At 43.4% G+C, this 23,074-nt stretch overlaps 1 protein-coding gene across 2 annotated transcripts in view; it reads left to right on the forward strand.

Moving 5' to 3' along the window:
* DIS3L2 (DIS3 like 3'-5' exoribonuclease 2) overlaps nt 1–23,074 on the forward strand; it is a 304,502-nt gene that overhangs the window by 221,746 nt on the left and 59,682 nt on the right. For both annotated transcript variants that reach the window (XM_015561871.1, XM_006760425.2), the window contains one exon: nt 19,539–19,772. In XM_015561871.1, the coding sequence (XP_015417357.1) occupies nt 19,539–19,772 (234 nt within the window). The remainder of the gene's footprint in view (nt 1–19,538; nt 19,773–23,074) is intronic.

Genomic DNA, 23,074 nt, shown 5'->3' on the forward strand with positions numbered 1-23,074 from the left:
TTTTGTTCTTCTGCTTGGATGTTCTTTGCTTCCTCGTATTTCAAATCATTGATTTGATTCTTGGGATCTTCTAATCTACTGTTGAATCTCTGTATATTATTCTTTATTTTAGTCAGTGTATGCTTAATTTCTGACTGGACCTTTTCCTTTTTATTTTATTTTTGTTGGCATTCTCACTAAGTTCCTCCGAGGTTTCTAGAAGATTCTTGAGTAACCTTATAACCATGGTTTTGAACTCTATATCCAGTAGTTTGCTTTTTTCCATTTCTTTCATTTGTGACATATTTCTTTGTCTCCACATTTTTGCTGCTTCCCTGTGTTTGTTTTTATGTATTGGGTAGCTGCTAAGTCTCCTAGAGTTGATAGAGTGGCCTTGTGTAGTAAGTGTCCTATAGGGCCCAGTGGCTCAGCTTCCCCACTCACCTGAGATGGACACTCTTGGTACACCCCTTTGTGGGCTGTGTGCAGTTTTGTTGTAGTTGAGCTTGATTGCTGTTGGTGTCTCTGGGAGGAATTGACCTCCAGGCCAATTGGTTGTGAAGACCAGCTGCCACTACAGTGGGAGAGCTGCTGTGCAGGAGACACCCTTATGGAGCAGGACTTGCTTCAGTGGTGCTTTGGTGCTCACTGAGTCTGCCCTTTGAGTGTGTTGCTTATGGATGTGATTAGTTGTAATCTGGTATGGTCTCACACTGACGATTGGGTACACTGGCTCTTGGGTCTCCAGGGAGGTGCAAAGTCAGCCACTGCCTAGGGCCATCCAGCAGGAGCTACAGAGAGATCTGCAGATTCCTCCTCTTTGTATTAGGTTTGGCAGTGCCCAGAGGAGGCCCAGCTCTGAAGCAAGGCAGGCTGGTGCTGGTGCTGGGTCTTGGGCCTTTTATTGATAGGTTTGAGGTTCCCTGACCCAGCTGCAGCTTGTTTGACTGGGTTTTAGCCTGAGAAAGGAAAGACCATTCATATGCAAAAGCCGTTGTGCACAGCTTGGGTGGGGTTGTAAATTGGATGAGGCAGGGTCTTGGGTAATCACCAGAGAGGAGCAAACAGATATGGCTACCAGTCAGTCCTGCACCAGGGAGGTCCCAGCACAGGAACAGTGACCGCTGGGAGCACCTCCATCTGGAAGAAAGCCACCCCCAAGTTCCTGCCCTGATGCCAGACAGTCTAGTTTCTCCCCGTATGTATCTGGGTCCCCCAGAGCCTCGCCTGGCAGTGGAGCTCAGAGGAAGTGGGAGCCTGTAAATTCAGTTCATGGTGCCGGCCTTTTAAGAGGAGCATCTGGGTCTCCAATGGCCTGTGTGTCACTCAGCCCCAATCCGCACTGGTTTTTGCAGCCCATAGTTCTTACAGCCCATAGGGACTTCTTTCCCCAGCTCTGCGACCCTGGGTTGGGGGTCTGGTATGGGACTGGGATCCCTTGCTCCTCCAGGCGACCTCTGCAGAGGCAGTCTCCCTCCTGATTAAAGAAGGGGCACACCCGGGTGCCGGACCAGCCCGTTCTGGGCCTCCGCACCTCCTACCAGTCTCAAAGTGCTTTCTTCTTTACCTCTCTAGTTGTAGTACTTCCACTCAGCCAGCTTTCCCTGCGGTTCTGGATAATAGTTGTTCTGTATTTTGGTTGTAATTTTGATAATATAGTAGGTATTTGTTTATTGTCATTTTAATTCTGTATGTCTAGTTTTCTCTATCTATTTCTTCTTCTCGTTACAGCAGTCCCTTTAACATTTCTTGTAATGCTGGCTTAGTGGTGATGAACTCCTTTAGTCCCCCACCTTTATTTGTCCAGGAAGCTGTTTATTTGACCATCTATTTTGAATGATAGCCTTGCTGGATATAGTAATCTTGGTTTCAGATCCTTGCTTTCCATTACCTTGAGTAATTCATGTCATTCCCTTCTGGCCTGTAGAGTTTCTGATGATAAATCAGGTGTTAGCTTTATGCGAACTCCTTTGTAGGTAACAGTTTTCTTTTCTCTTGCTGCCTTTAAGATTCTCTCTTTGTCTTTAATTTTTGGCATTTTAATTACAGTATGTCTGGGTGTGGGCCTGTTGGGGTTCTTCTTGCTTGGGGTCCTCTGTGCCTCCTGTATTTGTGTAACTTTTTCCTTTACCAGGTTAGGGAAGTTTTCTGCCATTATTTCTTCAAACACATTCTCTATCCCTTTCTTCCTTTCTGCCTCTTCGGGCACACCTGCTATTCTAATATTGTTACATTTCACATTGTACCACAGCTCCCTTAAGCTGTCCTGTTTTTTAATTGTTTATTCTTTTTGGTACTCTGAGTGATTTTTTTCAACCCTGTCTTCTAATTCACTGATTCAGTCCTCAGCTTCCCCTAATCTGCTGTGTGTTCCTTCCAATGTGTTCTTTATTTGTGCTATCTCATTCTTTTTTTCTGTTCTTTTTTCATAGTTGATATATCTTTTCTCATGCTGTTGAGCATCTTTACCATCATTATTCTGAAGTCTGTTTCAGATAAATTTCTTATCTCCATTTCATTTTTATCTCTTCTTCTGGAGAATTCTCTTGTTCTTTCATTTGTGAGTTGTCTCTTTGTTTCCTCATTTTGGTACCTGTTTGGGTTTGTGACTATGTATTAGGTAGATCTGCTACACCTCTCAATCTCTAGTGCAGGACAATGTCGAATATTGTTTCTGACTAATTAGATCAGGCAAAGACTCAAAGTCTCCAGAGACTGCCTTTGGCTGCAGACTGATAGGATTCCTCTTGATGTGCCCTCAGGCAATCATCCACAGTTGTGGCAAGTTTTTTTTCAGCAGGTGTGGCAAGAGTTTTTGTCAGCAGGATGGGGTAATTGTTTCTGCCTGAAGGCTAATTGTTATTCTCAGTCTTGTAAGGGGCAAGGTTCTTTCCAATAGAGTGGGTCAGCTGTCTTCCCCCTTGGCAACGCTGTATGAGATCACCTGCTTGAGAAAGATTTCCTCCGCTGTGTGAGGGAATGGCTCAGCACAAGAAACTGGGGTGTCTGCCTTCTGATCCAGAGCCTTTGATCCTAGTGTCTGCTCACCCAGCTCCATCCACTCTGCTGTTCCTCTGTTGGAGCACAAGATGGGTGGCTCCACAGGGACTTTTATGCATTGGCCCTTTAAGAGGTTGCCTGAATTTCCAGCCATCTCTCTCTGGCAGACAGCTACCCCACTTTTTTTCACAGCCAGATCTTATGTGGATACCCTTCTCAGTTGTGGTGTTCTCTGCCGTGGGGCCCACCTTGGGAATTAGACCCCAGAGTTCTCAGTGGCAACCCCCACAGCTGAGATTTCTCTCCAGAACTTCAGCTGCTGTCTATGGGGGCTTGGTCAGCCCTTTCTGCCCCTCCTACCAGCCTCTCTGCGGTCTCCACTTTTCATTCTTGGTTATCAGGGTTCTCCAGCATGTCTCCATTGATTATTCAGTAAGTTTTTCTGTATTTTAGTTGTAATTCCAGTTTGGATCCATGAGCATGTCTGTGCAGCATCCATTTACTCCACCACCATTTTTAATTTCCTGCCCTTGTGTTTTTGTTATTAGCCTCTGTTATCCATTTAAAAGGCAAGGCAGACCCTAAGCTTTCAGAAACAAGTACTTGTTTCTTATCTATTAGGTGAAGGAAGCAATTGTGTAAGCAAAGTCACTTGGGGAAGCTTAGTGCAGTAGATAGGGTGTAAGTGAAGGTGAATGTGGATTGACAGTGGCAGGAGGAGCAGCAGGTCTTGTTTGAAGGATGAGATTCACGGGAAAGATGGTGACTTTGGAATCAAACTATGGGGAGCCACAGTGTCAGTCACTAGTGAATTGTAGGTGTAGGGTTCCTCTGAAGTGTCATGAGAAAGGTGACTTTTAGAAAGATTAGTGTTGCATCATTGTGTGGGATGCCTGGCAATTTAAAGATGAATTAGATTTGCACAAGGTAGTTCCATAAGCAAGGCAAAGGTGATGAAACCACAGAATGAGAACAGAGAAGTGAAGAATGTCAGCAAGCATTCCCTAAATAGAGGGAATAAATGAGACAAATAAATGAAAGGTGACTCTAGGAAAAACTGGTTCCCTCCTCCAAACAGAAACAACTGTAAACTCTCAAAAATGGAGTAATGATTAAGTAAGCCATGGTTCCAACTCAGTGGAATGTTATGCAATTACTAAAGTTGTTACAAAGACCATGTAAGAACATGGGAAATGTGTATGCTGTAAAATTAAATGAAAGAAAAAAAGATATTTAATTATAAAGAGGTTCCAAATAAAGATGGAGGATCAAGTACCCACATTTGCTTTCATTCCCTCCCAAAACCTCACTTAAAACAACAGTGAAGAGATTTTTTTAAAGACATAAACCCACAAGGACAAAGAGAATGGGAGAGGAGACAACGGCAACAAAATTTTGGAAGCTGGGAAGCAGATGGATGAGTGGTAACTGACTTAGCAGTCCTGAGAAAGCTGAATCCTGTGCCAGCAATAGAGAAAGCCAAGAAAACCCAATTTACACAGCAGAACCCTAAAGAAATTCAAAAACTGATAGCACCAGGTAACTCTGTAAAGTGGGAAAGAGGTGTGTGAAGAGACTAGCTCTATTGATTGAAAGTTTATTTAAAAGATTGCCCCTCCCATAATTTCAAAGAAGACCAGAAATTTACTCCCTGGGCAGGATAAAGTAAAGGTTGTTTGAACTAGGGGACACTTGATGGCATGGTCCCTTAGCAGAGATTGAGTGAACTTTGGCACACTGAGTGTTAAGAGTCCCAGCTTTCTTTCCCCAGTCACCCCCAGAATTCTGGTAGCTCAGTCTATACCCTGAGTCAGGAGGTGGGAAAATTTTTTCTCTGAGGAATCTGAGTAGTGAAACAGATTTAAAGATAGTAACCTCAGGATTGCTGAACCAACAGCTCAGCTGTAGCTCTCTATAGAGTGGTTCTCAACCTTCTGGCCATTTAAATACAGTTCCTCATGTTGTGACCCACCCATCAAATTATTTTCGTTGCTACTTCATAACTGTAATGTTCCTACTATTATGAATCATAATGTAAATATTTGATATGCAGGATGGTCTTGGGCGACCCCTGTGAAAGGGTCGTTCGACCACCAAAGGGGTCGCGACCCACAGATTGAGAACCGCTGCTCTGTAGTAAAGCTTGTAGACAATCAGCTCCACTCACACAAGCAGAACATTTAGGATTTCACAAAAAATCAGCCTTGTAGTATTTCACTTTCATGTATTAAGAGACAACCAAGAGGAAAGCCTCTAACATGATACAGAAAAACCAAAGCAAGCAAACAGAAAAATAGCAACTAGAACAAAACAGACTATACAGGGAAACAAAACTATTGTTTATATCCTAAAATAATTGTTTAAAAAAAAACATTTATATCACAAGATCTAAATACTTTTTAAAATAAACATTTGGAGGATGGAGGGGAAGCTCTTGGAAATTAGAAACATATCAGAAGATATAAAGATTCAAACTTATGGTTAAAAGATAAAATTGAGGAATTGTCCCAGAAAGAGAGAGAAAAGGTAAGAAAATTATAGGACTAGTCCAAGATGTCCAATATCTGTTCAATAAATGTTCCAGAAATAGAGAACAAAACAAACAAAAAAACAGAACGGAAAGAAATAATTCAAGGAAGTGCCCCGACTAGAGGGTTGACTGACTGAAAGAGCCCACTGTCCAGCACAGTGGTGGAGGCGCATCATCACCAAGCCACATTGTCCTACAATCTCAGAACACTGAGAACACAGAAAGGTCCTTTAGGTTTCTAAGAGTTAAAAGAAAAAAAAGTCACACAGAGTAGATCAGAATTCAGACTAACTTAAGGCTTTTTTATTATAACCCTAGAAACTAGATGACAGTGAAGCAAAGCTTTCTAATTTCTGGAAGACTGTGATTAAATTTTAGACATTCACTTATTTTTAACTAAAATAAATTCAATTCATTATATGTTGATATAAATAACATTTTGTGAAAAATAACTATTTTCTAAAGCAAAATTAGGAGAAAAATGTTTTTTTTACATTTTTGGAAATTTCTTTCATGTCTGTCTTAGATGACATTGTACTGGGTTCTCACATGTACTTCTGTATTCAATCTATTGGGATAAGTTCTTTTAGTTGAAGTATGTGAAGAAAATCTGGCTTCAGACAGATATGTAGTTAAAAAAGAAAGGAGTGTCTTAATAGCTTCATTCAAATAATTGTGGATATTTGTTTATACTACACAAAAATTTGACAGTAATCTCTTAAATGTCAAATGCAATCTAGAATCTGAAACCATATCTGCTATAGACTGAATTGTGCCTCCCTCTTCCCCAAATTCATACATTGAAACCCTAACCGTGGATGTGACTGTATTTGGAGGTAGGGCTTTTAAGGAGATAATTAAAGTTAAATTAGGTCATGAGGGTGGAGCCCTGATAAAAATGATAGGATTAGTACCCTTATAAGAAGAAACCAGAGTGCTTACTCTCTCTCCCTGCCATGTGAGAACGTAGTGAGAAGATGACCTTCTGAAAGCTAGGAAGAGAGTTCTCACCAGAAGCTGAATCACTAGCACCTTATCTTGGACTTCTAGCCTTTAGAAATGAGAGAAATATCTGTGCTTAAGCCACGCAGTCTGTGGTATGTTGTTATGATAGCTCTAGCAGACTAATATAATACCAATTAATTTTCTTTACTGGGTTATAGTATAATCTATTGGTCTGTCTTACACTCTGAATGGATCTTTTATGCATGATTTTTTATCATGTATTTAGATCATTTAGAAAATATTGGTTTGTTGTACTGATCTTCTAAATGTGGACACATTTCATTATATGATATCAAGAAATCACATTTGTTAATATTACTACTGAGCTTAGACAAGTCTTTTAGGAAATGTGTGTATTATGTGTCAGATACAAGGTTTCCAAAATTCAAATTTTTGTAAAAGTTCAAATTTTATCATTGGCAATAAATAATGTCAGTTGTTTTCCTTGAAGTGCCAAATAATCATAGTTTGTGTGTCAGTTGTTCTTTCAAGTAAAAGTGATATTCCATAAAAAAAGCAATCAGTTTAGCTCACAACTCGAAGTTATATAAATGCTTTTCCTCAAGATAATCATCATACTTTGGCATGCAGAATAAGTGATAAAACAAGCACTAAAGGGTTGAGACATAATATAGTTAATAACTTCTACTGCTTAATCAAAAACATTCTTAAGTGAACTAGCTGTTTTTCCCTGAGAGTGTGAAGTGTGATGAGTTTTTTGACCACTGGTACCCTTTGTTGCAATGGCTGGATTCATGCCAGGGCAACAGCAGTTTTCCCTACCAGTGCTTTTGTACCATTGGTGTAAATGTCAACACACGGAAAAGGGCAAATAATGCCTTAGTACTATTATGAAAATAGTTTTGACCTTATGGGTCCCTGAAAGGGTCTCAGAGACCACCAGGAGTCCCCAGACCATGAGAACCACTGTTCTATACAGTTGGTAATTTGGAGTGGATCAATGTACATAGTATACAGAAAAACCAGTAAATTGAAACAAGACAGTTATTAAATTCAGTGAAAATAAAAGTTGTGTAGGAAAAAAAAAGTAACACTTTGTATCTACATAATCATAATAGTTAATGCTGATAGTTTATTATGTAACTTTATTGGGAGGATGAGGGCCTGGAACGATTATGTGGGTTTGATTAAGGGAAGAGTGTATGTGGAAAGAAAAATAAATTCTCTTCTTCTATAGTGAAAAGTTTGTGAATAATGTCTAAAACTGAAAAATCAAGAAGCAGAAATCAAGCAGGCTATACAAAAATAATGAAAGTAATGCCAAAATACTCTGATCTGCTGAATAAGGTGAAAGTGATTACCCTGTGGGCGGGGCAGAAGAGAGGGACAGAGGGCTACTATCTTCATAACAAGCCTTGAAAACTATTTGACTGTGTGAACTATGGATACTTCAATCTTTTCATTTTTATTTTGTAAAATTTCAAGCATACAATAACCCCACCATCCCTGCTCCCAGATTCAACTATATCAACATTTTTTTCTTTGCTAAAGTACTTTAAAACAAACACAGACATCATGTCATTACTCTCATAACATATTTTGATATGTGATTCTAAAAAACATGGACACTTTCTTATGTAAGCACAATGCTGTTAGCACACCTAACAATATGCTAGTGCCTTGGTGTCATGTCCAGAATCCAGTCCATAATTACATTTCCTGGATTGCCTCCAAATGATTTGTCCGGACTGGAATCAAAACAAGCTACACACATTACATTTGGTTTTACAGCTCCTATATATCTGATAATAGATTCCTTTGTGAGAGTCAAGAAGCAAACCTGATCTGAAATACAAAGAAGGAATTGTGAAGACAGTATGCCAGTAATCATATTTTGGTGGGGGTGGGAACATGCATGGGGAAAAAAATGAATGGAAAAAGACCAGAAGGAAATAAAATAGAATGCCAATAGTGGTTGTATTTGGGTAGTAAGACTATGAGTAATTTTTTCTACTTTTTTTGTGTTTTCTAATGTTTTTTGAAAACACATATTACTTTTATATTTTAATAAGTGCTTGTTTTTGCAAAAATTTAACTAAATAGAAAATAAAAGCCCATAGAAGAAAAGTAACTTGAATCAACAGAAAAGAACGATGAATCTGAATTATGCCTGCCAGGGTCAGACCCAAGGAATAAAAAGCTGCCTGATCTAATGAGCTTCTAAAATATGAGGGTCATAAAAGAAGCACTAGAAAGAGGCACTCTGAAGGCTCAATTGGTCTTTAGGGTTTCTGTTGGAGGTAGTGTCTGGTAACCAAGCCTTCTGGCATGAGGGGCCTATAGAGCAGGTGTGAAGTAGGCACAGGGTCCAGGAGGGGATGCTGGGCCTCTGTCAAACAAGCCAAGTAGGAAGTGAAGGGATTTGGACTGGGAATAGTTGTGGAACCACTAACCACACTTATTGTACTGTGGTCATCCAAGCACCCTACCAGACCAAATAGTACATGGGGAGTTAACCTGGTTCGTTAGTCCAGGGTGTAGTGACTGATGAGTAGCTCTTACAGCAGGGGTGGGGAGCCTTTTTTCTGCCAAGGGCCATTTGGATATTTGTAACATCATTTTCGGGCTATACAAAATTATCAACTTAAAAATTAGCCTGGCCCTAGCCTGTTTGGCTCAGTGGATAGAGCGTCGGCCTGTGGACTAAAGGGTACCAGTTTCGATTCTGGTCAAGGGCACATGCCCACGTTGCGGGCTCCATCTCCGGTAGGGGACATGCAGGAGGCAGCCAATCAGAGATTCTCATCATTAATGTTTATATCTCTCTCTCCCTCTCCCTTCTCCCCGAAATCAATAAAAATCGTCAAACCTCAGAGGGAAGGTAGGGGAGGATGGGGTAAGGGAGAGATATCAACCAAAGGACTTGTATACATGCATATAAGCATAACCCATGGACACAGACACCAGGGGGGTGAGGGCATGAGTAGTGGGGGAGTAAGGACACATATGTAATACCTTAATAAAGAAAATAAAAAAAAGAAAATAATTTTTTTTAAAAAAATTAGCCTACTAGTCAATCAGTGATTCTCTCTCATCATTGATGTCTCTCTCCCTCTCCCTTCCTCTCTGAAATCAATAAAAATATATATTTTTAAAAGTTATATTTGTTCGCCCAAACCGGTTTGGCTCAGTGGATAGAGCGTCGGCCTGCGGACTGAAGGGTCCTGGGTTCGATTCCGGTCAAGGGCATATACCTTGGTTGCGGCCATATCCCCAGTGGGAGATGTGCAGGAGGCAGCTGATCGATGTTTCTCTCTCATCGATGTTTCTAACTCTCTATCTCTCTCCCTTCCTCTCTGTAAAAAATCAATAAAATATAAAACAAAAGAAAAATAAAGTTATATTTGGTCAAACATTTAGTTAACTCCTAATGTCTTGGCAGGGCAGACCAAATGATTTCTCGGGCCTTATACAGCCCAAGGGCTGGTCATTCCCCACCCGTCTTATAGTCAAGATGCATGAAATGGGGTGAGGGTAGGGGGCAGGTGGGAGGGTCAGGGAGCCAGAGCAGGCCAGTAGGAATCCTGAATGAATGAGGAGGAGGGTGGCCAAAGCTTGATGCTGGGTTTGTGTGTAGTGATGGTTTGTGTGTAGTGATGGTTTCTAAGCCCTGGAACTTAGGACCCCGAGCAGGACCAACAGCATCGTACCACTGCTACATGGGGCCAATCTCACCTGGAGATGAAGTGGGGAATGTTTTGTAGTTTTCCTTAGCCTGCGGGAAAGTCTTATTTTCTGGAGTAGGCATGGTCAGCTATAGAAAGGATATTTTTATTTAAATACCCACCAAGTTTTTTTAAACATCCAGCAGAAAATCTTGGTCACACATGCTTTCATTAATCCAGTGCCCAGATTTTTAGATCAGTAAATTCTGAAGGATCTATTTTTGGCATTTTTCTCACATATTGGTGGTGAGGGCATTGTTCTCTGATCTAGATATTTGTGACTATATATTGTCATATGGAAAACAAGCCCAACTGGACCTTGTGCTTTGTAAGATCCAACGTGGGTACCATGAAATCCACTTTGACCATGTTAGTCCAGTGCCCTTGTTATATTCTGAACACCTCTGGCACTCCTGTCTCACTTGGCACTCAGGTCCTACAAAACAGAGACCATACCTAAGTGCCCTACTCATCAGAGGCATCTTAATTTTAAGTAACTTTTGTAAAAGCACCTATCTTACATTTTAAAGGAGGTCAGAAGCAATGAATCTGACTTGATAACTAAGTTCTTAGATCTTAAAATCGTAATATCTCAAAGTCAGAGTTGGGAATACTGAAGGAAGTGTCCCACAGTTATAGTAGCTCTTCTCAGCTTGCCTTTCCAGCAATATCCCTGCCATTGCTCCTTCTAAGTTAGAATGTGAGGGTGTACTCCAGAAGTTGCCCATTTCAACCTCAATCAGTAACAACCCCATTTCAGCCATTTAGGTAGCCAAAAATCACATCATTATTGACTTTGATCTTTCTCTCACCTCTTACAATCCACCAGTGAATGTCCTCAGTTTTATCATCTTAACTACCTCTAGAATCTATTCCCTTCCTTACCACTACCAGCATTGTCACCTGGGTCCAAGCTGCCATCCCCCACCTGGACTACACTGGCTTCCTAACTGTTCTCCTAGCTTCCACTTCTGCCCCAATCATCTTTTCTCTATTCAGCAGTCAGGATGATCCTTCTAAGTCAGAAATTAGGTATTGTCTCTCTTAAAAACACACACACAAAAAACTCTCTAGTCCAGCGGTTCTCAACCTGTGGGTTGCGACCCCTTTGGCGGTCGAAGGACCCTTTCACGGGGGTCACCTAGGACCATCCTACATATCAGATATCTACATTACGATTCATAACAGTAACAACATTACAGTTATGAAGTAGCAACAAAAATAATTTTATGGTTGGGTCACAACATGAGGATCTGTATTTAAAGGGCCAGAGGTTGAAATCCACTGCTCTAGTCGTTTATTCAGAAGAAAATCTACAAAGTCTTCACAATGGGATTTTTTTTCCTTTTCTTTTCTCCCTGTATTCACAAGTAGAAATGCATGAATTAGACTCTGCTTGGGACTAGAGTCTCTTCTCACTTCCTAGAGCATCTCTGCTTTGGGAACAGCTGGTTTTTATTGCATAACTGAGCTCTCCACTATGTAGCAGCTCCCCACCCCAGCTTCCATGACCTGACTCCATTCAAGGTTACACTTTCTTAACTGCCACTTTAGAACATCCTTCAAGTCTCTGTCCATTCCTTGTAAGGACACATGTCCTTCAAGTCTGTGTCCTTACTCCCCCACATGATTCCTAGGAAAATCGTTCCAGTCCCTGCCTAACACCCGCCATTTTGAATATTGGACACTGTAGCGGAACTACAATGTCCTTCTTCAGCTGGACCTTCAATGTGCTACTTAAGAATCCTTTTATTGCCAGGGTAGCTGTTTCAAATTTTTATTTTTGACTCCAGCCTTCAACTTGCCTTTCACTCCTCTTTCCTTCAAGATCCACTATTCCCCCAGGAGACTTTCTGTTCTTCTTGGAAATCAGGGAAACCAGCCAGCTTAATCTGCTGAAATCCCCACTTCAGTGAGTCAAAATTCCCCTCTGCCTTTCCTCATCCCTTCACCTCTCTTCATTCAGTAAAATATCTCCTGCTATAGCCCGAGTTCAAGCCCCACCTTCTCTAGATCTGCTAACGGCATCAGCATCTTCCAAACCACTTAGACTCTCAGCCTCTAGCCTGCTTCACATCTGCCACATCCCAGCAGTTCTAAGTGCTAACAGCTATACTTTGCAAAGTATCTCTAGTCACTCCTCTCTTTTCTGTCACCACAGTCGCTGTCCTACTCAAGTCCTTGCCATCCTCCTCTGGGATGGCTGAGAGAAACTGTTCAAGTCCTCTCCCCAGTGGTGTTAGATGACTTTCTAAAGCTGAATCTGGTCTTATTCCACTATTGCTCAACATCCTTCTACAGCATGACAGTTTCCAGAACATGCTATGCAAAGACCTCTCCAACTCCTCTACTACTACATGACCATCTGCCACCATTCTCCAGTCCCCTAAGCCCCTACTCTTGCCACCGAAGGGTTTATTTGTCCTCAACACTTCTGAGACTTTGCATATGCTTTTCTCTCTTCTTAGGCTGTTCTTCCCTCATCTCTACCAGTATGAATCCTACTTATTCTTTGAGATCCAGCTAAAATACCACTTCTTCCATGAAACTGTTCTTAGTTCTTCATTCATTCATTTAGTGAGTAGTCATTGAATATTTGCTCTGTTCATACAAGTACATATGTACTAAAATAGAAACAGGTCATAATTTTCTCCTGATGGTGGATTTATAGAAGATTCTTTTTCTTCTCCTTTTCCTACCTGTATTTAAGTTTTCTGCAATGCATGCATATCACCATTGTAGTAAGAATTGTTTTGATGTCCCCCCCCCCTTTTTTTTAATAAATAGATGAGAGAGATTGAAGTTTGTTTGTAGGCTGTATGGGAAGGCGAACAGAAAAGGAGATATTGAAGACAAGGAAAGAGGAACAGATTTTTAGTGTCAGGTCATGAAGGAAGTGGGAGACTCAAAACCTAAACCCCAGGTGAGGGAGTTACTCCCAATCGGACTATAAGAACCACACCACTAACTCGCAAGCCTCGAGGGAGTGAAGGATGGGGGCCCCCGCTGTAGTCTGGAGATGGTGCAGGGTAGACAGCCTACAAAGGTGCTCAGATACGAGGGCCCCATTCTGCCTGTCAAAACCCATTTTCCCACCTCTGCATCCCTACAGCACCTGTCATCTGCACTTGGGAGCCATACACAGATCTATTGTCCTATTAGATTTTAACATCCTTATAAGCAGAGCCCATTGTTAATTAATCTCTTCCCCCTCCACACCACAGTGCCATGTAACTCCCTAAAATGCTCAGAAATGATTTCATAAAGTGAATTGCATATCTGTTTTCGCAGTTCTTGGTTGAGTTAGTCTGCTTAGTTAGAACGGCGTTCCCCTTGGTAAGGCATTTTTATCCACAGCAGCTTTCTCAGCCCTCTTGAGCCCTATCCTGGGAGTTGAGGACCTTTCACAGCTCACGCCAGGAAGGTACACTTCCTGCTTCCCCCTCATGGCCCCTCCACAGAGCTTCACCCCATTGCCTCCCACGCTCTCCCTGCCACTGCCACCCCTGCTGCCACCCATGGAAATCCTATGAAATGTAAAAAATAAAATAAATGTGCTTTCCGGGGCCATCATGGTGTCTGCAGCCTGCTCATAGAGCCAAGGTTCATTCGCACCATTGTGTGACGTGGGGCTTCAGTTAGTAGTAATGAAATACACTGCTTTGTGACATCCTCGGGCGCTACAGTGGGAGTCTTGCCCAAGCAGCTCCAGCGAGAGTCAGTTGCTTCTGAGAGTAATAGAGAAGTTACCAGAATGCCCGTCTCTAGTCCTTAGCAGAAGCGGGACAGAATTGCTTTATCTCGGGCCTGTAAAGACCACTGAGCACCAGAGGAGTCTTTGGAAAACTGCTGTGTTCTTGGTCCCCCGTGTCCCAGTTTGCTAATTAAGGCCCCAGGCAATTAGAAGCTTCCCTAAGGTCACTTCAAGGTAACAGCAGGCTAAAGCATGGACATTGATTTTGGTCAAAATCCTTGAGATTCAACATAAAATATTTTCAAGGAAAAAAAAACATTTATCATTTATTTATAAGACTGTACTGCTAAAAATTCTTTTAAATCACCTTTTCTCCTGCATTTTAATAGTTATTAATGGTGAACTTGACTTAAATCTTAAGGACTTGAGCCCTGAAGTTAGTTAACATAACAGGTTACTTTGCTGGGTGTCTTTAAGAAAAGCTGGACCTCTGTTCCTGAGAGCTGGTTTAGGTTGGTCTTGTTGAAAGGCTGGGTCTGCCCTGCCAGTGTCGCTCAGTGGTTGAGCGTCAGCCTATCAACCAGGAGGTCACGGTTCGATTCCCAGTCAGGGCATATGTCTGGGTTGTGGGCTCCATCTCTGGTGGGGGATGGTGTGTGTGGGGGGGCAGAGGGCAGTTAATCGATGATTCTCATGATTGATGTTTCTATTTTTCTCTCCCTCTCTGAAATCAATTATATATATAATTTATTTATTTTTAAAAAGAAAGAAAGGCTGGGGCTGAGCTAACCTCACTGGTCTTAAAAACCTGCTTTTGTGTTTCCTGGGTCTGTCTGAAGCCAGTCCTCAGAAGGCTTTCTCCGTGGCTCTCCAACATTTCCCACCCACTCCCCCACCTTCAGCTTCCTTCCCTAGTTCCTCAGGCCTCCCAGCGTGCCTACCAACCTGAGAGTCCCACTGCCCCTCCCTACCCTCATGCAACTGTCATGGTAAAGGGAACACTTTTCAAGGGCTGCTCAGGCTTGGGGCCTCACCCACTTTCATAGAAATGGAATTCTTGTCTTCTAACCACATCCGGGACCTGAGGTTCCTCTCACATTCCTGCCATTTTCTACAGTTGCAAGGCAAACACTTAAGGAAATTCCCTCATTTCCTTCCTCTTAGGCTTGGAAGTTTAGACAGTTGACCTTTAGACAGGTCAAGATGGAAAGGGGCCCGATTATTTTCTGGGGGTTGGCAGACTAGGCTGATGGCAGGTGACGTGAGACAGAAGAGCTCACAGTTTACTCAGTTAGGCTTTTTTTCTATGCAGACCTTCCAGAAAATTCTAGCACATAAATAAACCGCCTTATAAACTAAAACAGGCTGGCAAATGCATGGCCCAAGCACAGGCCCCTCCTCAGTGCATTCTGGTGAGACGAGTGTGCCTCAGGGCCTCTCCACACAGTAGGAAAGGACACAGCTGGTTCTAAATACAGTGAGTTGCTGATGGTTCTTCCATCTTTTTATTTACTCTCTAATCTCACCAAAGTCTTCTCTTTTCTTTAAAAAGTGACCTGCACCGTACTTAATCACTGTGGGCCTAGTGTGAGGAGTAGGCCGAGGGGATCCTTGCTTGCTCCTCAGACAGCCACCACTCCACTGCCTCTCCCCACTGCAGTCCCAAGGCCCCCATCACAGACATGTTGGTCTCTCCTCGCTGCCTTCAAGCTCCTCCTTTTTCTGCCCAGTCCCTTTTCAGGCATGTCCTTCTTGGCCCCTTGGACTTTTCTCACCGCTGTACCTCCCCCCCCGACACACACACACACACACACACACACACACTCAACGATTGCCTTGTGTTCCAAGCAGCATAAATTCCCCATCCCCACCCCTGGCCACCTCAAACTGGTTTTATTCCAGTCAGGAAAATGTTTCTTCCTAATACTTATTTTTTTTAATCCTCAACTGAGGATATTTTTCCATTGATTTTTAGAGTAAGTGAAAGAGAAGGGGAAAGGCAGAGAGAATATCAATGTGAGAGAAACACATCGATTCGTTGCCTCCTGCAGGAGCCCCGACCAGGGCCTGGGCTGGGGAGGAGCCTGCAACCAAGGTAGGTGCCCTTGACTGGAATTGAACCCGGGACCCTTTGGTCTACAGGCCAACGCTCTATCCACTGAGCCAAACCAGCTAGGGCTCTTCCTAATACTTTTAAAAAATACTTTACATACAGAAAACCAGAACTGATATAGAAGTAATTTTGCACCTACTTACTTAAAATTACAAATTTATCCATTAGCGGTTTTTGAACCAGAAATTTCTTAATGAAGCACTGACATTTTTTAGAAGATAGACTTTATAATGTATTTAAATAGAATTTAAGTTTTCCAAGGATATGGTGTCCTCACAACATGGTATCTGTAATATATGCAAGGCTGGTATATGAGACATACTTCCTTTCCTTTATCCACCATCTTTGTCTGTTATGTGACCTTTAGCTAAAATATAACACAAGTAACACTAGATTTTTGAGCCTTAAGTCTTTAGACATTGATCTGCTTGTGGCTGCCACTTAGAAGCTTTTGTAAATCCCCAGCCTATTTTCTCAACTGTGAAATGGGCTGAATAATGCAGTCCTCCCAAATGTGTTCAAGAAACTGTGAAAGGTTGTTCAGTAGGGACCAGGGCCAGATACTCCGAAGTGCTGTCCACAGCAGTGTTGTTATTTCCTGTCCTACCTGGGGCCAGAAAGTAGGTCATGAGTGTTTGCTCCATTCTGACCAGGTTTTCCTCCTTATCATATACCTTCAGTAGGTGTTGGCACAGAATTCAGTCTGACATTCTAAACAACGATGTCCTCGAGTGAATGCAGGAAGCTTGCCACCTGCAGACAACCAGTGACCCAAATCCTGCGATTAAGCAAAGGACAGAGGAAGGACATGATCTCTCTGAAGGGTTTTATTTATGAAGCTCCTTATGGCTTTTTCACTTTTTCCATGAAAAAAATGTCCTTTTGTCTTCTGCCACTGGCCCTGGTTATGGACGGGGTGTTGATGTGAATACAGCTTCCAAATTGGAAATTAATGAGGTGTTCCTTCCAGAAAGGCCTTCCTCCCTTGCTGTTAGGCATGCTGTCCCTGGGAGCCCCCATAGTCCTTCTCTCCCTACTGCCCTCTCTGTGAGGCTGTGGGGGACATCCTTGCTTCTCTGCTGCCTCCCCACAAGGTGGTTTCAGGCTAGTTTTCCTGGCCTCGGAATTTTTTTAGTCTGTTTGTCCAGGTGATTCCAGAATCGCTGGATTGTGTTAAAGCAGGATAGGTTCTGCTGCCTGAGGCCACTGTCACATGGCCAGATAGTTCTCCATGGCTCTTCAGAACTTTCACTTCAACCCATTGTGGGTTCAAAAAGAAGGGCAGTACAGGTTTTATGGGATGCAGGCATTATAGGAAAGTTCTCATTAGCCCTATAGTCACAGATCTGGTGGTGTTCGTGTGTGCTGTTAAGATGGGTATAGGTGGATAAGGAAACAGATGAAGGAGCCAAGGTGCCCATTAGGAAGAAGGGGCTCAAACTGAGATAGTGCAGGCAGCATGCGTTGTTAGGGAGCTCTGATAAGGAGTGTAGACTTCGGATTCTGCCAGGTTACAGATGATAAATTTTAAGAATTGGCATTGATCACAGGACTCTTCCGCTTTCCTCATGCCTTTGAATCCCACTCAGGCCCCCTCATTCTTTGCCTTCTACTTGGCTCCATAGATTGGGAATATCGGATCCGAGTGCTCTTGGCTTGCCTCTTCTTCCCCTCAAGATCACCTTGCTTGCCTCCCTATCCTTCTCACCTCCCTTCCAGGTCCCTGCTCCTCTCTCGTGAATGGGTCACCTTCTGGAGTCCTTTGGCCCAGGACCCATTCGTTCTCTGGCACCGTCGGTCCTCCTTTTGTACTGGCTTTCTCCCCTCACCCTACAAACAGCAACATCCTGTCCTTCCATCCTTGTGGAATCAGCCATCCACACGTTGCCACCACTGCTTGCTAGCTGTCCACCTGTCCTTAACCCCAAACTTCCCAAACTTTCCCACATATGCCTCACATAGAGGATGCTGCTCTTTGAATGGCACACGGGATGTGAGAGGCCGGTGGCAGGCAGAGCTCTGGCTGCCAGGTGACAGTGTCTCTGCACATGCCTGAAATCTACCCAGCCTGTACCATATTCTCCCCCAAAATAGCCTTCATAAAACTCACTAATAAGCAAATGCTCAATGCAAGGTCTTTTCCTTTGTTTTCATCCTCCTCGATGGCCAGGTGGCATCTGACATAGCCTAAGGGTTAGGAGCTCAGGCTCTCAGTTCCTGGCTTTGCCATTCATTCTCTAGCAGGTCACTCAATGAGTCTGTGCCTTAGTTTCCTTGTTTGCCGAGTGAGGATAATAGAACACCTGCCTCATACATTGCTGTGTGAGGAAGTAGTTGTATGGAAAGTATAGAAACAGCGTCTGTCTCATCCAGGGGCCATGAAGTGTGTCTGCTGCTGCTCCCGAGCACCCCTGTCTTCTGCCCTGTCTCCTGCTTTTTCTAATAGCGGACACTCTTGAATTTTCTCCTGTCTCTTTGAGTTCTCTTCTTTTTGTTTTTTTTCATCATCCAGCTTTTCTTTTTGTTCCCTAATATGAAGGAGTTTGTAGAGAATACGACTTCTCTTTCTTTCAGATCCAGGAGGCCATCTCCCCACCTCCAGACCAGTCATTGCCCCAGGGCTACACCCTGCTGCCTGCAACATGGCACCATCCAGGTCTCCTCCCTGCACCTCAGGCTCAGGAGTCCCCGAATAGTTTAAGGTTTATTTTATTTTTGTTTTAAAAGTAATAAATGCTCATTATAGAAAATAGAGACAAACTGAAAGGATAAAATACAGATCAGTGGTAACCCATCCCTCAGCAGTGTGTCTGCTTTGAGCCCAATGGGTCTCAACCTGCTCTGATAACCCCAGGGAACATTTGGCAATGTCTAGAGATGGTTTGGTTGTCAACTCAGGGCTGGGGAGAGGTGCTAACGGGTAGAGTTGAAGGATGCTGCTAAACATTTCCCAGTGTACAGTACAACCCCACAACAAAGAATTAGCCCAATAGTGCTGAGGTTGAGAAATACTGTTCTGGGCCTTTGTCTCTACATCAGTGCCCCAAAGAGAACAAGTTGCAATTGGCTTTTTCTTTCTCCTGCATCTTGCTCTCTGTTCCTATCAGGAGCCCCACCTTTTCCCTCATCCCACATCACATCCATTACCAAACCCACAGAATCCCCATCTGCACATCTTTGGCATCTATCCCTTCTTCTCTTTCCCAGTTTTGACATTGATGACCACCTACCCAAACTACTGATAAAGCCTCCTACGGGCCCTTCACCTCAGTCTTCTGCTTGACCTTGCCTGAGCCCCTGTGCTGGGAGATGTCTAGAGACTCCATGCCTGCCCGGTCCAAGCCTGGTAGAGGCTGAGTTCACTGAGGGCAGCAGCTTCCACATTGGATCAGTCTTTGTACCCAGCCAGAACCTAACACCATTCTGATCAAAAAGCCAGTGCTCAGGGAATCTCTGGAGAATGCATGTGGGTGAATGGTCACATGTAAGAAAAACCTGAAAACTAATTTCTCACAATCTGTCCTCCTGCAGATCCTTAGTGAGTGGTTTGGCCGGACCATCATCTGCTCCTGCACCAAACTGAGCTATGAGCATGCACAGAGCATGATTGAGAGCCCGACTAAGACAATCCCTGAGCAGGAGCTGCCCCCCATCTCCCCTGAGCACACCAGTGAGGAGGTACACCAGGCTGTCTTGAATCTCCACCAGATTGCGAAGGAGTTACGCAAACAGCGGTTTTTGGACGGTGCACTGCGTTTGGATCAGGTCAGTCACTTCATTTTTTTAGTGCTACCAACAGATTTGCTTTGTGCCTGAACCCAGCATGTCTGCAGCTCAGCATGGCAGTCTTGCGCTCTTCCTTCCTTGTTTCCTCAGTCACTGCACTGAAGCAATGTTCCCCAAGGTAGGCGGGAACTAACTCCCACCCTCCCTAGCTCCACAGGCACCTGAGGCCTAACACTGTGAGCCCAGGAAAAGGGTGGTGTCTGGGTGGCTGTGAGGCCAAAGCTCCCAGCTGGTCTAACTTGGGAAGGTATGTCCAGTATTTGGTCCTCACCTCGGTTTCTACTGCTAATCCCTCTTAACTGAGCTGGTAACAGGAAACATGGACATGTAGGAGTTAACCAGTATCTGATTATGGGGCTTAAAGAAATAAGTGTTTCTTCTTATCCCTTGTCTTCCTAAAAGAATTATGTTTACAAATTCCAGATTAATATCTGAGGAAGCACAGAACTGGGAAGACTATAGAATGCTGGCTATTGAAGAAAACAATGACCCAGAATGGTATTGATGGCTCTGGAGTAGCACAGCCATGCCAGTGGTTCACTGGGACTTAGGCAGCTGTCATTCAAATGTGGTTGAGTTGCCATGTCTGGTAACTCAGTTATCTCTATCTCATTGGCCCTCTCATTTTATAAATTAGAAAGCCAAAGCCCCCAAAGGTTAAATAAGTTGCTTATATGCAAGAAATCCAGATAGCCAGCACTTTGTTCACCTTTCCTCCTTTTACACCATGCTGACTTAAGAGAAAAATTTTCCTTTCAAGTGAGAAAAACAAGCCCTCAAAAGTCCTACTTAGGTTCCAGTTAATGAAGGTTTGAAAATAAGGGATTTGTATCCTTGGAGTTGATTCCTTGGTTCTCTAGATGAGTGTGTGGACCAGGACTTTAGGAGGAGCACATCAGTCTCCTGCGACAGAGACACCGTGAGATCCTCTATAAATCAGCTCAGTGGCCCATTTGGCAGTCACTGCATTTGTTCTCATGTGCCGACTGCCTGCATTTGCCTTCACTAAAATCCATTTTTCTTCGGACCTTTGTCATAGCCTGCTGTTTGAGCTGCTCTCTGATGCTGTGTTTGCCTCAGTTCACGATGTCCACGTTTTTGGTGGCAGTCCTAAAGGATATATATGCCTTTTTACACTCGCCTCAATTAGGAAGGTGCTTTGAGAGGCCTTTGTAAGAGGGGACACCATCCTTGTCATACAGCATGCCCTTGAATACAGAATAGATCTGCTAACCCAGAAGTCACCTTTCCGAGAAGTCAGTTTACCGCGATGACTTTCAGAATGGGTGAGGTGGAAGACACTAGCATGGTACCTGTTTGTCAGGGAAGGACTCAATGGTTTGGAGGTCATAATAACTTCAAAAGTACAGAGCAACTTTACCACTGGTGATTGCAGTCCACACCTTAGACCAGAGCTGCCACACTTACGTCTGAAATGGTGCACCCTCAGCCCTCAGGGCTACCTGGGCTGGCCTCAGTCCCTGGGGACCACCTGCTAGCAATCCTGTCTGCTTATCCTAGCGTGCTGTCAGGTACTAGCAAGTTCTGTATGTACTGTGATATGAAACAGATGGGAAGCACTGCCTTTGAGGTCGGATTACCTGCTCCAAATGTCTCTTACCTGCAGCTTAAATCGAGTTCTAAAGAGATTCTAGCTCAGTGAAATGACACTCCTTTATGCCATTGCCCAAAAGCAAGTGTAGGTGCTGAGTGCATTCTTTGTGCTTGTGGTTGAATGAGTTGAGTAACATACCTTCCAGGTGGTTTCTTCCCACCTTCATGTTTTCTGCTGCCATGTTAATTCTAGAGTTTAACACATGCTTGTTTTATTTTCTTTATTATACATATGTCCCTCTGTTTCTTAAAAAGACTCTCATTAAAGGGACTTCTATGTGTTTGTAATCAAAGTAATCATAATGGATTATAATCATATGCAAATCTGAGCTTTGTGGGGTGGGGGGCTATGGGAAGCCCTTACGCCCTGTTCACGTTCTTCCTGGATGACTCAGGCCTGCCCTACAGGCCTTGGAAGTGCACAGAGCTCCCTGACCCCCATCCTCCCAAGAGCCTCCCTTCCAGGGAGGAAGATGCCATTAGTTGACTCTGATGTGTTGTTCTGTGTCTTAGCCATTGCCTTCAGAAAGGATAACAAGGGTGGGTAGCAGGGTGCTAAAAAGAACCCCCCAAACAAAAATCAGGAAGCTACCTACACCTACAGCTTTCCGGGGCTTTCTTTCCAGGCTGACACCCTCAGTGTGGTGACAGCACTCAGAGGGAGGCCCTCTGTGGGAGGCTTCTGAAGAAAGGAGCCCCACTGCCTGAAGGAAACTGGGCCACTTCAGGATCCTCAGCATGTGAGAGGGTGGATATGACTGGCTCCTGATAAGCCGTTGACTTTCTGAATTAGAGAAAGTTGTAGTGAAGAAAATTTATTTTCATCTTCTTAGTCAAATTTCTCTAAACTAAAGGGGCCTTTATTAAATTCTCAGCTATCTTACATGAATCCTGCCTGGCACAATTTTGAAGCTCAAAGTAGTGGCCGTTTCTGTGAGCAAGATAAACTCATTAATGGAAATAATTTTTAAGTATCTTGGGATCCAGGCTGCTGTGGAATGCTATTATGGATGGCCTTGCCTAGCCAGCTTTTAAGTCAGGGGTCTGCAGGCGTCCTCTAAAGGGCAGCTCGTAAATATTTTAGGCTTTGTGGGCCGTAAGGTCTGTCTCCAGTACTCAGCTCTGCTGTCGTAATGTGAAAGCAGCCAGAGATAGACAAACAAGTGAGTGGGGCTGTTCCAATAAAGTTTAAGGACACTGAAATTCAAAGTTCATATAATTTTCATATCACAAAATAGTATTCTTCCTTTAATTATCTTTCATTTATTAAAAAATGTAAAAAACATTCTTAGCTCAAGGGCCATACAGAAGCAGGTGGAAGGCTGGTGTTGGCCTGTGGTCCATGGGTTGCAGACCCAGTCAGCTCTTAGAAGCTCATCATTGCTGCACTGAGAATTGGACTGGGTAATGGGAACAGTTGTGCTAAGTTAGCTCTCAGGATGGTTTCATGCAATTAAGTAAAGTATTCATTTGATTACTACCATGCTTAGCAGGTCCAATTGGTGGCCGGAAGTAGAGGAATAAATCAGTTTAGCACCAGTTCCCTTACCCTATTTACAGTCGAGTAACTTTAATTAGCCTGAAGCAAAAAAGAGCAGTGGTTTTAATTTCCCAACTCTGTAAGCTCTGCAGCCTCTTCACAGTCAGTCTCCTCCCACCAGCCCATG

Source organism: Myotis davidii, unplaced genomic scaffold, assembly GCF_000327345.1.
Source record: "Myotis davidii unplaced genomic scaffold, ASM32734v1 scaffold370, whole genome shotgun sequence".
NCBI classification, from domain to species: domain Eukaryota; kingdom Metazoa; phylum Chordata; class Mammalia; order Chiroptera; family Vespertilionidae; genus Myotis; species Myotis davidii.